The sequence below is a fragment of the Echiichthys vipera genome (assembly GCF_963691815.1).
Source record: "Echiichthys vipera genome assembly, chromosome: 1".
Classification (NCBI taxonomy): domain Eukaryota; kingdom Metazoa; phylum Chordata; class Actinopteri; order Perciformes; family Trachinidae; genus Echiichthys; species Echiichthys vipera.
In genome coordinates this window covers 41,056,717-41,071,519 of record NC_139826.1, presented here as the reverse complement: position 1 = coordinate 41,071,519, position 14,803 = coordinate 41,056,717, and the positions used below count along the sequence as shown (strand labels likewise).

Genomic DNA, 14,803 nt, shown 5'->3' with positions numbered 1-14,803 from the left:
CAGGCCGATGATGTCACTGGAACCCTTTGTGCTCCAAGTGCCAACGACCGTCGTTAGGGAGGCAGTCGTTGGTGAAAGTAGGTCTGGACTTCGTTAGTGCTCTATTGAGTACCCCCCACCCCCCCATCCCAGCGCTTATATGGACTCCCTAAAACCCATAAAGAAGGGCCAGCACTAACAAAGTCCAAACCTACTTCCACCAACGACTGGACCAGGACCAGGACCAGGACCAGCACTAACAAAGTCAAAACCTACTTCCACCAACGACTGGACCAGGACCAGGACCAGGACCAGCACTAACAAAGTCCAAACCTACTTCCACCAATGACTGGACCAGGACCAGGACCAGGACCAGCACTAACGAAGTCCAAACCTACTTCCACCAATGACTGGACCAGGACCAGGACCAGCACTAATGAAGTCCAAACCTACTTCCACCAACGACTGGACCAGGACCAGGACCAGCACTAACAAAGTCCAAACCTACTTCCACCAACGACTGGACCAGGACCAGGACCAGGACCAGCACTAACGAAGTCCAAACCTACTTCCACCAATGACTGTACTTGGTTAGTGCTGGTCCAGTCCCAGCCTGGTCCTGGTCCAAACATACATCCACCAACGACTGGACCAGGACCAGGACCAGCACTAACAAAGTCAAACATACTTCCACCAACGACTGGACCAGGACCAGGACCAGCACTAACAAAGTCAAACATACTTCCACCAACAACTGGACCAGGACCAGGACCAGCACTAACCAAGTCCAAACATACATCCACCAACGACTGGACCAGGACCAGGACCAGCACTAATGAAGTCCAAACCTACTTCCACCAACGACTGGACCAGGACCAGGACCAGCACTAACAAAGTCCAGACACTCACCAACAACTGGACCAGGACCAGGCTGGGACTGGACCAGCACTAACAAAGTCCAAACATACATCCAACAACGACTGTCACTCTAACGACGGAGACCAAAGGGTTCCAGTGACATCATCGGCCTGTGAGAGGTTAAAGACCTGGATCTCCACACCAGATAGTTGGTCCAGTCCCAGCCTGGTCCTGGTCCTGGTCCTGGTCAGATGCGTACATGAACTGATGAAGCCTCTTGGATGAGAGGTGAAACGTCTTCCTGACACAGAACCAGGTCCTGTTGCTCTGGGCTGAACTTGCTTTGAGGACGTCCCAAAGGCATAAAATCCACGCGTCGTTGTTCGTCTCATGTCAGATCAGTGTAACAAAGACTCACACCGTGTTCATAATAACTGATCTCATCACATACGTTTAATATTTAGACGTTCACGAGGCCTCGGACTCCAGTTTGGATCAAACATGTCGAGAAAATATGATATTTATAATAAAGTGTGTTTGGAGCTTACCTGCTGCAGACAGCTGCCAGCTCATCTGACAAAGTGTTCCTGCTCGAGGTTTACTCACTCACACTGAGCAAACACTGGGCTACACACACACACACACACACACACACACACACACACACACACACACACACACACACACACACACACACACACACACACACACACACACACACACACACACACACACACACACACACACACACACACACACACACACACACACACACACACACACACACACACACACACACACACACACACACACACACACACACTCGTGACTACTTTAATTATTTATTTATGTTTCATTTTAAATGTATTTATTGTTTTATTAATTCATTTTTAATTGATTCATTCATGTGTGTATTATTTTTATTAATTATCCATTTGTTAAAAAACAAGTGTGTGCGTGCGTGTGCGTGTGTGTTGTGGTGTGTGTGCGTGTGCGTGCGTGGTGTGTGTGTGTGTGTGTGCATGAGTGCGTGTGTGTGTGTGTGTGTGTGTGTGTGTGTGTTGGCGGTTCCTCTGACACACACACAGCTGCGGCTGATAATCTCACTGCAGCTCAAACTGAAACTGCAGTTTTATCAGCGGCTCCACCCAAAACACTTCAACCGTCACTGAACGCTTGAGCGGCAGAGCGCGGCGTGCAGAGGCTGAGGGAGCGACCACGTCCTCAGACACACACGTTCACTCACTCCTCAGAGACCCAGAGGCTCCGCACGTGTCGATGTGTTTCACCTCTCTGCACGACAGAAGACAGAGTCTGAGGACACCTGGTGGACAGGTAGAGTAGTGATGATGCTGAGAGGCAACAACAAGAATCATCAGTAGGTTCATTGCTGCTGCTCCTTTGCGTTGAAAGGAGCCAGTTGAGGTGGTTCAGGATCATCTGGTAAGGATGAACCCTGGGCGCCTCCCTAGGGAGGTGTTCCAGGCACGTCCAGCTGGGAGGAGGCCTCGGGGAAGACCCAGGACCAGGTGGAGAGATTAGATCTCCACACTGGCCTGGGAACGCCTCAGGATCCCCCAGTTAGAGCTGGTTAATGTGGCCCGGGAAAGGGAAGTTTGGGGTCCCTGCTGGAGCTGCTGCGCCCTGAGACCTGATCCAGGATCAGAGGCTGAAGATGAGATGAAATGAGAGGCTCATTGATGACTCTAAATCACCCGTAGGTGTGAATGGTTGTCTGTCTCTGTTCATCTCTATGTGTCCTGTGATAAACTGGCGTCCTGTCCAGGGTGGACCCCGCCTCACGCCCGATGTCAGCTGGGATCGACTCCAGCCCCCCCGTGACCCCGACAGGGACAAGAGACTGAAGATGAATGAATGAATGAATGACTTGGGTACAAATATCCTGCTGGATAAATATCCATGTCCATCCATGTGACATTAAAAACATGAATGTAACCGTCTGACGCACTGACTCACATCTGGATCCAGGTGAGACTCTGGTTTAAGGAGCAACGGCTGCTGTAACTTGTGGATGAAAGGCTACAAACAGTGGAAGTCACATGGAGCCAGAACCACCATCCAGAACCACCGGAGACCTAACCCGACTCTTGAACTCCCAGATGAATTCGGTTCGTCCTGCTTCACTCGTCCAACTTGGATCGCTCCTTAGAAAAGTGATTTCAGGAGGCGTGGCCTTATCAAACATCCTTGCATATGATTGTTCGTCATCTTTACGGACGTGATACAACCGCTCACATGGAAACCAACCGGTGACACTGATGAGAGCGACGCAGGGAAAAGCCAAACAGAACAGCCGACATGGTTTCTAACAACCAAAGCCTTCAGAGCCGTTCTCTGGTGGAGTCATGAACGGTGCAGGAACAACAAAGGGACAGGACCCAAACGCAGACACGGACACGGGGTAAAAGTACAAACTAATATGTAATATAAACGACAGACACACGTGAAATAACTGCAGGGATCAAGAACCAAAGACGAGACGGTCGAGGGAAACGAGGGAACGACAGAAAGTAACAAAGATTCACAAACATCCACGAGGAGCAAAAACCAGAAGGAACGAGAAACGGGAGACAACCAGACGAAGAGTTTACCAGGGGAAGGGTACAAACGGTCCGGTGCTGCATTCCTGTCAGCTCTGGGTCTTTATGCTCCTCAGGTGATCAGAGTAACAGGCTGCAGCTGAGAGGACACGCCTACAGGACCTGGACAACAAACACACAGAGAGGAGACACATGCAGGGAGAGAGGAGACACATGCAGGGAAACACAAACTCACACCAGAGGGAGAGAGGAGGGACGGACAGGACCGACTCCTGACTCCAGGTCCAAGTGAATAGAGCACAGATAAAGACACTGTGGTGTATTGGTGGAGATGATGTGCTGATATTGTTGCATTTAAAAATGTGTATTACAAAAAGCAACCTGATCTCATGGGAGGGCGTATAAATAGCACGCCACTTTTCATGACTTGCATGACTTTTCGCGTGCATGTCTACGCATATTAAGCTTTTCGCGTGTCATTTAACGCCCGTAGTTCCCCGGGGTTAGTGTTAGGGTTAGGGTTAGGGGTCAGGGTTAGGGTTAGGGTTAGGGTTAGGGTTAGGGTTAGGGGTTAGGGTTAGGGGTTGGGGGTTGGGGGTTAGGGGTTAGGGGTTAGGGTCAGGGGTTAGGGTTAGGGTTAGGGGTTGGGGGTAGGGGTTAGAGGTTAGGGTCAGGGTTAGGGTTAGGGTTAGGGCATTTCACGCCCGTTATTTCTGCCATCCTTCACATGAAATATTGATTTAAAAACAACCCTCTGACAGGAAGCTCCACCACTTCGTATTTCTCCGGAAAGTAGCGGAGAAATACGAACACGTGGGTTCTCCCTCAATGACATTTGTGCGTGAAATGACAACGCCATCTCTGCACAATACAAGTCAATTGAGACTACATGGCGTGAAATGACACGCAAAAAACAGGACATGCGTTGTAATTATACGCGAGATGGCTTAAGAGAAATAGCGTGTCATTCACACGCCTTTTAGTGAGACCAGGCTGCAAAAAGTACCTTAGGGCGCCCTCCCACTGTGCCTCCGTACCTGCACGTCTTTGGACTGTGGGAGGAAACCGGAGAACCCGGAGAAAACCCACGCAGACACGGGGACAACATGCAAACTCCACACAGAAGGGATTCAAACCAGGAACCCTCTCGCTGTAAGGCGACAGTGCTAACCCCTACACAACCATGTCGTCCCTAATACGCTATAATCCACACGCTATAATTAACAATCATGGTTGAAACCTTAACCAGCACAAAAATGACAAAATAGACAAAATGCTCTTAACACAAACTTAAAAAATGCAAATTCAAAACAAGATGAATTCATGTGAAGATGAATATTTATCACTGCTGACGTCACAGATTCACTTTTCACCTTATAATGCAATAATCTATCTGTCTTTGCATATTAATAAATATTATTGGTGAATATAAAAGAGATTTTAAGTGTTTTATTGTTGTGTGTCACTTTTCTCTGTGCATGAAAAACAGCAGAGGTGGAAAAACTGAACAACCGAGATTAAAAAATGGATTTATTGGAATAAATCTTTTTATTTGGTGATGAAACTAAACCTGTCGTCTCCATGTGACGGTCTTTTCTTTCATAAAGGAACTTCCTGTTCCTGTACAACACTCAGGGCGCCCTCCCACTGTGCCTCCGTCCCACTGCCCCGTGCTTTAGGGTCCTTGTCCCCCCCTCCAGGCCCGTTTGTACTCACACTACCTGGGCCTCGGAGAATGCTTCTTGCTGCCTATACGTCATCACGCCGTAACACGTCACACGCATTGATGACGTCATGGCGATGCGTGGCTTTGTTTCCAGATCTTTCCGTAGACCTCGGAGTTTTTGTGCGTCTTGTCGACTGTTTTTGAATCTTTTCATCGACCAAATCTGCAGTAAACACTCCACCTCCGCATCACACCAACGTGAACCTTTCACCGCCATTGTTTGAAATGTCCGCGCATGGTCCCTCCTTCTTTTCTCTACGTCCCAACAGGCGCACAGGAAATGACCTCAGAACCGCCGTAGGCCTCGTGCTCGTACACGTGCGCACGCTCGTGCTCGTACACGTGCAAACGTGCTTTACTAAAGCCCACCTCTCCCAAACGGGCCGTGGACGGCAAGCGTGCCGCTCCTAGACGTGGTACGGTTGCACTCACACTGGTCAAAGGAACCAGACTTTAGCTGTGACACGTGCTGGGGCACGGTACGGAGGCACAGTGGGAGGGGGCCTTCAGTTTTTATATTTTTCAGGTTCTGATTATAACAAATATTAAGAGGAAAAACAAAAACAAAACAAAAGTGTCTCAGGAGAATCCGTTCACTCTGCAGGACCCAGAGGAGCCCACACACACACACACACACACACACACACACACACACACACACAGACAGACAGACAGACAGACAGACAGACAGACAGACAGACACACACACCTGCATTAAAGTGTTACACATTAATATCGGGTGCATTTAAGTGTTGAAATGTGTTCGGTGTGAAATGTAAAACAGCAGAAACCAGAAAATCCGGAACATTCTGCCCCAAGGAGCCTTCACACACACACACACACACACACACACACACACACACACACACACACACACACACACACACAAACACACACACACAACACACACACACACGCACACACACGCACGCACACGCAGACACACACACAGACTCACAGACACACACAGACACAGACACACACACACACAGACACACACACACACACACACACACACACACACACACACACACACACACACACACACACACACACACACACACACACACACACACACACACACACACACACACTATCTCTGCTCTCTCATCAGCTGAGCTCGTGCTCGCCTCCTCATGGCGAGCGCCGTCATCCCGCAGCAGAGCGTCAGGCAGGGGAAGGAGGCGCAGGCCAGCAGGAGGCGCTCCTCTCCCGGCTCCCTGACCAGCGCCGCCCGCCGCCACAGGAAGTCCTGGAGCAGCGCCTCCTGCTGGGCCAGCGTGCCGAGCGACAGCAGGACGTGGGAGAGCTGGTGGGCGTGGCCGAGGATGTCGAAGCGGCCGGGCGAGAAGCGCTCGGGCACGGGGCAAGAGAAGAAGAAGGCGGAGAGCAGGAACAGCACCACCTGCAGGAGGAGTGATGGAAATCTGCTCAACGCAAAATTATTCTTATTCTACTTAAAGGTTGAATCTTTATTAAAAACTATATTTAGTCTAAATTAATATTTTAAATGTTTGACTTTCTGTCCAGTTGTGTTTCCATGGCAGCAGCCAATAGCGTTGGTCGTTGCTGGTTGCCAGGGTTGCCTGTTGTTGGGTGCAGCTACTGTAGGCTGGCACTGGGTGAAATGGAGTTAGCCAATCGTGCAGCTGCTTGGGAGCCTCAGTGAAGGGGGCGTTCTTTGTCCCAGCAGCTGAGTGAGCGGAGACGGGCAACAACCAGAGTCACTATAGGCCGAGCATTCACTCCATGGACTGAGAGAAAGGAGAGGAACGCCATTCAAACGCACGCCCACATGGCTACGCTGCTCCTGGATGCTAACATCACTTTCATCTGCACTTAGCTGGAACGGCTAACGCTAACGGCTAACGCTAACGGCTAACGCTAACGCTAACTGTCAGTCAAACTCCTCTAATCCTTGTTTTGATGCTGTGGTTTTCTGGAGGGGACGGGTTCAAACAGGCTCAAACAGACTCCGGTCTCCTGGAGCTACTGGGCCGGGTCCGACCAACCTGGCAACCCCACTGCTGGACTTCTTTTTTGTTGTTGAGACGACGATCTGGAGACTCTAGATGGAGCTGTTCTGTTCATTCTACACATTCAACCTTTAAGATCTTATATTTAGGTCCTGACTAAAGTCTCTAAACTGACGGTGAGTGAAGAGCTCCACCTGCAGGAAGTGCAGCAGCAGCGCAGAGTTGCTCGTCCAGCTGCCGGAGGCGAGGCGGTGTGCGACCGGGGTGATAACCAGCAGGTAGGCCACGCCCATCGGCATCACCTGGCAGAGCTTCGCGCGGAGCGAGTACGGACGCCGGAAACGAAGCTTGGCGTAACAGCAGGTGGTGCAGGAGAGCCAGGCGAGGAGGGCGGCGGCCGGCAGGAAGACCTGCGAGGAAATGACATCATGAGTGCATCTGAACGCATCCGCTAAAGTACGGAAGCATCACACGCTCACAGACCTGTCCCAGCGCGCTCTGCGTCCAGACGCTGTCGGCGCTGTACAGGCTGAGAGCCAGAGCGCAGCCGTACTGGTACACGGCCGCGCCCACGGAGTCCAGGAAGAACATGGAGTAATGAGACTGTTCTGAGTGGGACTGCAGCAGGTGGGCCGCAGCGCTGCGACACAACTCAACAGAAGAGAGAGAGAGAATAGTTAACGCACAGTCATTCCACATCCTAAAAGCAGGGGATGAAGTATGAGGGCGCACTCCCACTGTGCCTCCGTCCCGTGCCCCAGCACGTGTCACGGCTAAAGTCTGGTTCCTTTGACCAGTGTGAGTGCAACCGTACCACGTCTAGGAGCGGCACGCTTGCCGTCCACGGCCCGTTTGGGAGAGGTGGGCTTTAGTAAAGCACGTTTGCACGTGTACGAGCACGAGGCCATGACGTCATCAATGCGTGTGACGTGTTACGGCGTGATGACGTATAGGCAGCAAGAAGCATTCTCCGAGGCCCAGGTAGTGTGAGTACAAACGGGCCTGGAGGGGGGGACAAGGACCCTAAAGCACGGGGCACGGGACGGACTCACAGTGGGAGGGCGCCCTGAGAACCAGAACACAGGATGCACAGCTTTGTCGGTGGCTCACCTGCAGCTCAGGCACGTGACGGCGGAGGAAACATACAGGACCAGAGGCAGCGAGGTGGCGTCCACAGAAAACCCCTGACCTTCAGGACCCTGCAGCCGAAAACCCAGAACCCCCTGATTCAGAGGAGGTCAAAGGTCAGACAGGAGGAGGACGCATTCAAACAGCACACCGCTCAGGACCGGAACGCTCACGTACCCCTCCTTGGAAGATGGTGAACACGGTGAACCTCAGCGCCACGCAGACGGCGGCCAGCAGGTGGCTCCACACGCTCAGGGTCTGGTTGTGGACCTGGAAGAGGCTGAGGACGTACGAGCGCCACGACAGGCCGGCGGGGCGATACCCTGACAGGATGAAGCGCTCCCGAAACAGAGGGGGGACGTCCACGTGTCGGACCGTGGCCGGGAGGGAGGGGAGGAGGTGGTCCAGCAGAGGGAGGGAGGGGGGGCACAGCGGGGGAGGGGCCAGCGACACCTGGGGCATGATGGAAGACGATCCTCAGTACGGCTGGTTGTTCTGTGCTGAAAGGATGAAGCAGATTATTATTATTATTATTTATAATATTATATATTTTGCTCATTTTGCATCTATTTTTAGTCATTTTTCATCTTTTGTGGTGGTTTTGCATCTATTTTTAGTCATTTTGCATCTTTTTGTGCTGGTTTTGCATCTATTTTTAGTCATTTTGTATCTTTTTGTGGTGGTTTTGCATCTATTTTTAGTCATTTTGCATCTTTTTGTGCTGGTTTTGCATCTATTTTTAGTCATTTTGCATCTTTTTGTGGTGGTTTTGCATCTATTTTTAGTCATTTAGCATCTTTTTGTGCTGGTTTTGCATCTATCTTTAGTCATTTTGCATCTTTTTGTGGTGTTTTGCATCTATTTTTACTCATTTTGCATCTTTTTAGTGATGACACACTATGCAACAAAGACTTGCTAAGAATCAATGAAGTCTGTGTGTTTTCTGACTTTCTCTGGTGTCATGTACGCGTTAGTGGATCTAAGTGCACGTTAGTACGTATATTACTCACGCTACATCAGCTATAGTCAGGATCTCTACCCGTCTGTTCAGTGTGACGTTACACCCTTTCAAAATAAGATTTCCGGGTCCAAACGCTCGAAACAAAACAGAAACAACGTCCGAAGGTGTGAGCGATCAGGATCAGCTCTTTGCTCAGTTTGACTGAGAAGAAAAAGGTCAAAGGTCAATTATGATGTTTTTAAAAACTCACATCTGTTCAAACAACGGGAACACGAGGCTCCGACAGGAAGTCTTATTTTGAAAGGGTGTTACGTAACGCTGATGAACAAAACAGAAGTTCAATAACCAATAAAAATGTAAGTGCCGACAGTACAAAGCCAATTACGTGAATTATGGATTTAAACCAGAACAAAACAGAAGCACGACGGACACTCAGGGGGTCAGAGGTCACACACATACCTACACACACACACACACACACACACACACACACACGCACGCACACACACCTACCTGAGAGAGTTTGACTTTATTCAGGAGCTGCTCCGTCCAGCTGCTCAGAGTATTCTCGCACACACACACACACGCGCACACACACACACACACACACACACACACACACACACACACACACACACACACACACACACACACACACACACACACACACACACACACACACACACACACACACACACACACACACACACACACACACACACACACACACACACACACGTTCTTGTTTGCAGCTAATTAGAGCTGATTTCAGTCTGAATGAGTTTTTTCTCTGCAGAGAATTTCAGATGTCATGAGACTCAACACACACACACACACACACACACACACACACACACACACACACACACACACACACACACACACACACACACACACACACACACACACACACACACACACACACACACACACACACACACACACACTAACTGTTAGTGACACACTAAACACGCTGACACACACTGAACAATGTAGCGCCGTTAGCACCAATGTAACAGCAGTTTACCAGCTAACGGTTGCTACAATGCTAACGCTAAGTTAGCCGTTGACTGCGTCTCTGCGCCCGACCTCTAAGACCAGACCCTTAAGACCAGACCCTTAAGACCAGACCCTTAAGACCAGGCCCTTAAGACCAGACCCTTAAGACCAGACCCGAGACCAGACCTCTAAGACCAGACCCTTAAGACCAGACTCTTAAGACCAGACCCGAGACCAGACCCTTAAGACCAGACCCTTAAGACCAGACCCTTAAGACCAGACCCGAGACCAGACCCTTAAGACCAGACCCTTAAGACCAGACCTCTAAGACCAGACCCTTAAGACCAGACCCGAGACCAGACCCTTAAGACCAGACCCTTAAGACCAGACCCGAGACCAGACCCTTAAGACCAGACCCTTAAGACCAGACCTCTAAGACCAGACCCTTAAGACCAGACCCTTAAGACCAGACCCGAGACCAGACCCTTAAGACCAGACCCTTAAGACCAGACCTCTAAGACCAGACCCTTAAGACCAGACCCTTAAGACCAGACCCGAGACCAGACCCTTAAGACCAGACCCTTAAGACCAGACCCTTAAGACCAGACCCTTAAGACCAGACCTCTAAGACCAGACCCTTAAGACCAGACCCTTAAGACCAGACCCTTAAGACCAGACCCTTAAGACCAGACCCGAGACCAGACCCTTAAGACCAGACCCTTAAGACCAGACCCTTAAGACCAGACCCTTAAGACCAGACCCTTAAGACCAGACCCGAGACCAGACCCTTAAGACCAGACCCTTAAGACCAGACCCTTAAGACCAGACCCTTAAGACCAGACCCTTAAGTGATCCAGTAAAGAGTCGCTGTGGCTGCAGGTTTTCATTCCAACTAATCAAGAACACACCTGACTCGACTTGATCACCTGAACTGTCTCCACACACACACACACACACACACACACACACACACACACACACACACACACACACACACACACACACACACACACACACACACACACACACACACACACACACACACACACACACACACACACACACACACACACACACACACACACACACACACGCGCGCGCACACACACACACACACACACACACACACACACACACACACACACACACACACACACACACACACACTGACCCACACTAACACTCACACGCTGACACACACTGAACAATGTAGCGCCGTTAGCACCAATGTAACGGCAGTTTTCCAGCTAACGGTTGCTACAATGCTAACGCTAAGTTAGCCGTTGACTGCGTCTCTGCGCCCTACCTCTAAGACCAGACCCTTAAGACCAGACCCTTAAGACCAGACCCTTAAGACCAGACCCTTAAGTGACCCAGTAAAGAGTCGCTGTGGCTGCAGGTTTTCTTCCACCCAACCAAGAACACACCTGACTCGACTCATGCATCACCTGAACTGTCGTCACACAGGTGGTTTGTTGGACCAGTTGTGTTTTTGATTGGTTGGAGTGAAACCTGCAGCCACAGCGACCCTGGATCACTCTGACCCCCCGGCTTTACAGTGTTCTTTTATTTTGAAAAGTAAAAGTTGGAGTTTAGATGATGGAGTTACTGTTTTGTGTGTTTGTGCATTTAGAGTTTAGGAAAAATGTGAAAGAGAGTTATTTTATTATTTTATTACTTTATTATTTTATTACTTTATTATTTTATTATTTTATTACTTTATTACTTTATTATTTTATTGATCACAGTTAAATCCAGAAATATGAAATCAGCCCCTTTTGAGTCTGTTCCAAGCTTTTGGTTCAGGTTCAGGTTTGAGTTCAGGTTCAGGTTCAGGTTCAGGTTCAGGTTTGAGTTCGAGTTCAGGTTCAGGTGGTTCAGGTTCAGGTTCAGGTTCAGGTTTGAGTTCGAGTTCAGGTTCAGGTGGTTCAGGTTCAGGTGGTTCAGGTGGTTCAGGTTCAGGTGGTTCAGGTTGGTTCAGGTTCAGGTGGTTCAGGTTCGGGTTCAGGTGGTTCACGTGGTTCAGGTTCAGGTGTTTCAGGATCAGGTGATTCAGGGGGTTCAGGTGGTTCAGGTTCAGATTTAGGAGGTTAAGGTTCAGGTTCAGATTCAGGTGGATCAGGTTCAGATTCAGGTGGATCAGGTTCAGATTCAGGTGGATCAGGTTCAGGTTCAGGTGGTTCAGGTTCAGATTCAGGTGGATCAGGTTCAGATTCAGGTGGTTCAGGTTCAGATTCAGGTGGTTCAGGTTCAGGTTCAGGGTCAGATTCAGGTGGATCAGGTTGGTTCAGGTGGTTCAGGGTCAGGTTCAGATTCAGGTGGTTCAGGTTCAGATTCAGGTGGTTCAGGTTCAGATTCAGGTGGATCAGGTTCAGATTCAGGTAGTTCAGGTTCAGGTGGTTCAGGTTCAGGTGGTTCAGGTGGTTCAGGTTCAGATTCAGGTGGTTCAGGTTCAGATTCAGGTAGTTCAGGTTCAGGTGGTTCAGGTGGATCAGGTTCAGGTTCAGGTGGTTCAGGTTCAGATTCAGGTGGTTCAGGTTCAGATTTAGGAGGTTCAGGGTCAGGTTCAGATTCAGGTGTTTCAGATTCAGGTGGATCAGGTTCAGGTTCAGATCCAGGTGGTTCAGGTTCAGATTCAGGTGGATCAGGTTCAGATTCAGGTGGATCAGGTTCAGATTCAGGTGGTTCAGGTTCAGATTCAGGTGGTTCAGGTTCAGGTTCAGGGTCAGATTCAGGTGGATCAGGTTGGTTCAGGTGGTTCAGGGTCAGGTTCAGATTCAGGTGGTTCAGGTTCAGATTCAGGTGGTTCAGGTTCAGATTCAGGTGGATCAGGTTCAGATTCAGGTAGTTCAGGTTCAGGTGGTTCAGGTTCAGGTGGTTCAGGTGGTTCAGGTTCAGATTCAGGTGGTTCAGGTTCAGATTCAGGTAGTTCAGGTTCAGGTGGTTCAGGTGGTTCAGGTTCAGATTTAGGAGGTTCAGGGTCAGGTTCAGATTCAGGTGGTCCAGGGTCAAGATTCAGGTGTTTCAGATTCAGGTGGATCAGGTTCAGGTTCAGATCCAGGTGGTTCAGGTTCAGATTCAGGTGGATCAGGTTCAGATTCAGGTGGATCAGGTTCAGATTCAGGTGGTTCAGGTTCAGGGTCAGATTCAGGTGGATCAGGTTGGTTCAGGTCGTTCAGGGTCAGGTTCAGATTCAGGTGGTTCAGGTTCAGATTCAGGTGGTTCAGGTTCAGATTCAGGTGGATCAGGTTCAGATTCAGGTGGATCAGGTTCAGGGTCAGGTTCAGATTCAGGTGGATCAGGTTGGTTCAGGTGGTTCAGGGTCAGGTTCAGGTTCAGGTGGTTCAGGGTCAGGTTCAGGTGGTTCAGGCTCAGTCCTGGTTGGTTGTGGCCCAGACGCAGGTGCACCCGACAGCCACAGAGCGGTAGGACGCGGTGTAGCAGCGTCCTCCGTCCTGCCGGGTCAGGACCAGGACGCTCTGGTAGATGGGGACCGAGTTCAGGCCCCGTGTGTCCCCCCGTCCGGCGTCAGGACCAGTACAGGAGCCGCCGCTGCACTCGGCCTCCCAGAGGGTCGAGGGGATCCGGTTCTTCACTGTGGTGGACCTGAACAGAGACGTCAACAATAAAAACTATAATGCAGTTTATTTTCTGTGAATCTCATGTTTTTGTGTCTTTCTATTCAGGTTCAGGTTCAGGTTCAGGTTCAGGTTTAGGTTCAGGTTCAGGGTCAGGGTCAGGTTTAGGGTCAGGGTCAGGTTCAGGTGGTTCAGGTTCAAGTGGTTCATTTTCAGAGTCAGGTGGTTCAGGTTCAGAGTCAGGTGGTTCAGGTTCAGATTCAGGTTCAGGTTCAGGTTCAGGTGGTTCAGGTTCAGATTCAGGTGGTTCAGGTTCGGATTCAGGTTCAAGTGGTTTAGGTTAAAGTTCAGGTTCAGGTTGTTCAGGTTCAGGTTCAGAGTCAGGTGGTTCAGATTCAGGTTCAGGTGGTTCAGGGTCAGAGTCAGGTGGTTCAGGTGGATTAGGGTCAGAGTCAGGTGGATCAGGGTCAGAGTCAGGTGGTTCAGGTGGATCAGGGTCAGAGTCAGGTGGATCAGGGTCAGAGTCAGGTGGTTCAGGTTCAGGGTCAGGTGGTTCAGGTTCAGAGTCAGGTGGTTCAGGTTCAGGTGGTTCAGGTTCAGGTGGTTCAGGTGGATCAGGGTCAGAGTCAGGTGGTTCAGGTGGATCAGGGTCAGAGTCAGGTGGTTCAGGTGGATCAGGGTCAGAGTCAGGTGGTTCAGGGTCAGCATCAGGTGGTTCAGGTTCAGGTTCAGGTTCAGGTTCAGGTGTTTCAGGGTCAGGTTCAGGTTCAGGTGGTTCAGGTTCAGGTGGTTCAGGTTCAGGTTCAGGTTCAGGTGTTTCAGGGTCAGGTTCAGGTTCAGGTTCAGGTTCAGGTTCAGGTGTTTCAGGGTCAGGTTCAGGTTCAGGTTCAGGTTCAGGTTCAGGTGTTTCAGGGTCAGGTTCAGGTTCAGGTGGTTCAGGTTCAGGTTCAGGTTCAGGTTCAGGTTCAGGTTCAGGTTCAGAGTCAGGTTCAGGTTCAGGTTCAGGTTCAGTCACTTTAAGTGTTTTTAAATTTCAC

General features: G+C 50.1%; 2 protein-coding genes across 2 annotated transcripts in view; both read right to left on the bottom strand.

The window, feature by feature from the left end:
* Positions 1-6,217: 6,217 nt before the first annotated feature.
* LOC310947733 (membrane progestin receptor beta-like) lies at positions 6,218-8,690 on the bottom strand (the record flags this gene model as incomplete). The annotated part of the gene is made up of 5 exons (XM_083914652.1): positions 6,218-6,529; positions 7,295-7,510; positions 7,584-7,740; positions 8,211-8,323; positions 8,406-8,690. The coding sequence occupies 5 exons, from the start codon at positions 8,688-8,690 to the stop codon at positions 6,218-6,220; spliced, it is 1,083 nt and encodes a 360-aa protein (XP_083770778.1).
* Positions 8,691-13,559: 4,869 nt separating this feature from the next.
* Positions 13,560-14,803, bottom strand: part of il17a/f2 (interleukin 17a/f2) — a gene marked incomplete at both ends in the record, with an annotated part of 1,617 nt that continues 373 nt past the window's right edge. Inside the window, one exon of the mRNA XM_083920945.1 lies at positions 13,560-13,794. Within this exon, the coding sequence (XP_083777071.1) occupies positions 13,560-13,794 (235 nt within the window). The remainder of the gene's footprint in view (positions 13,795-14,803) is intronic.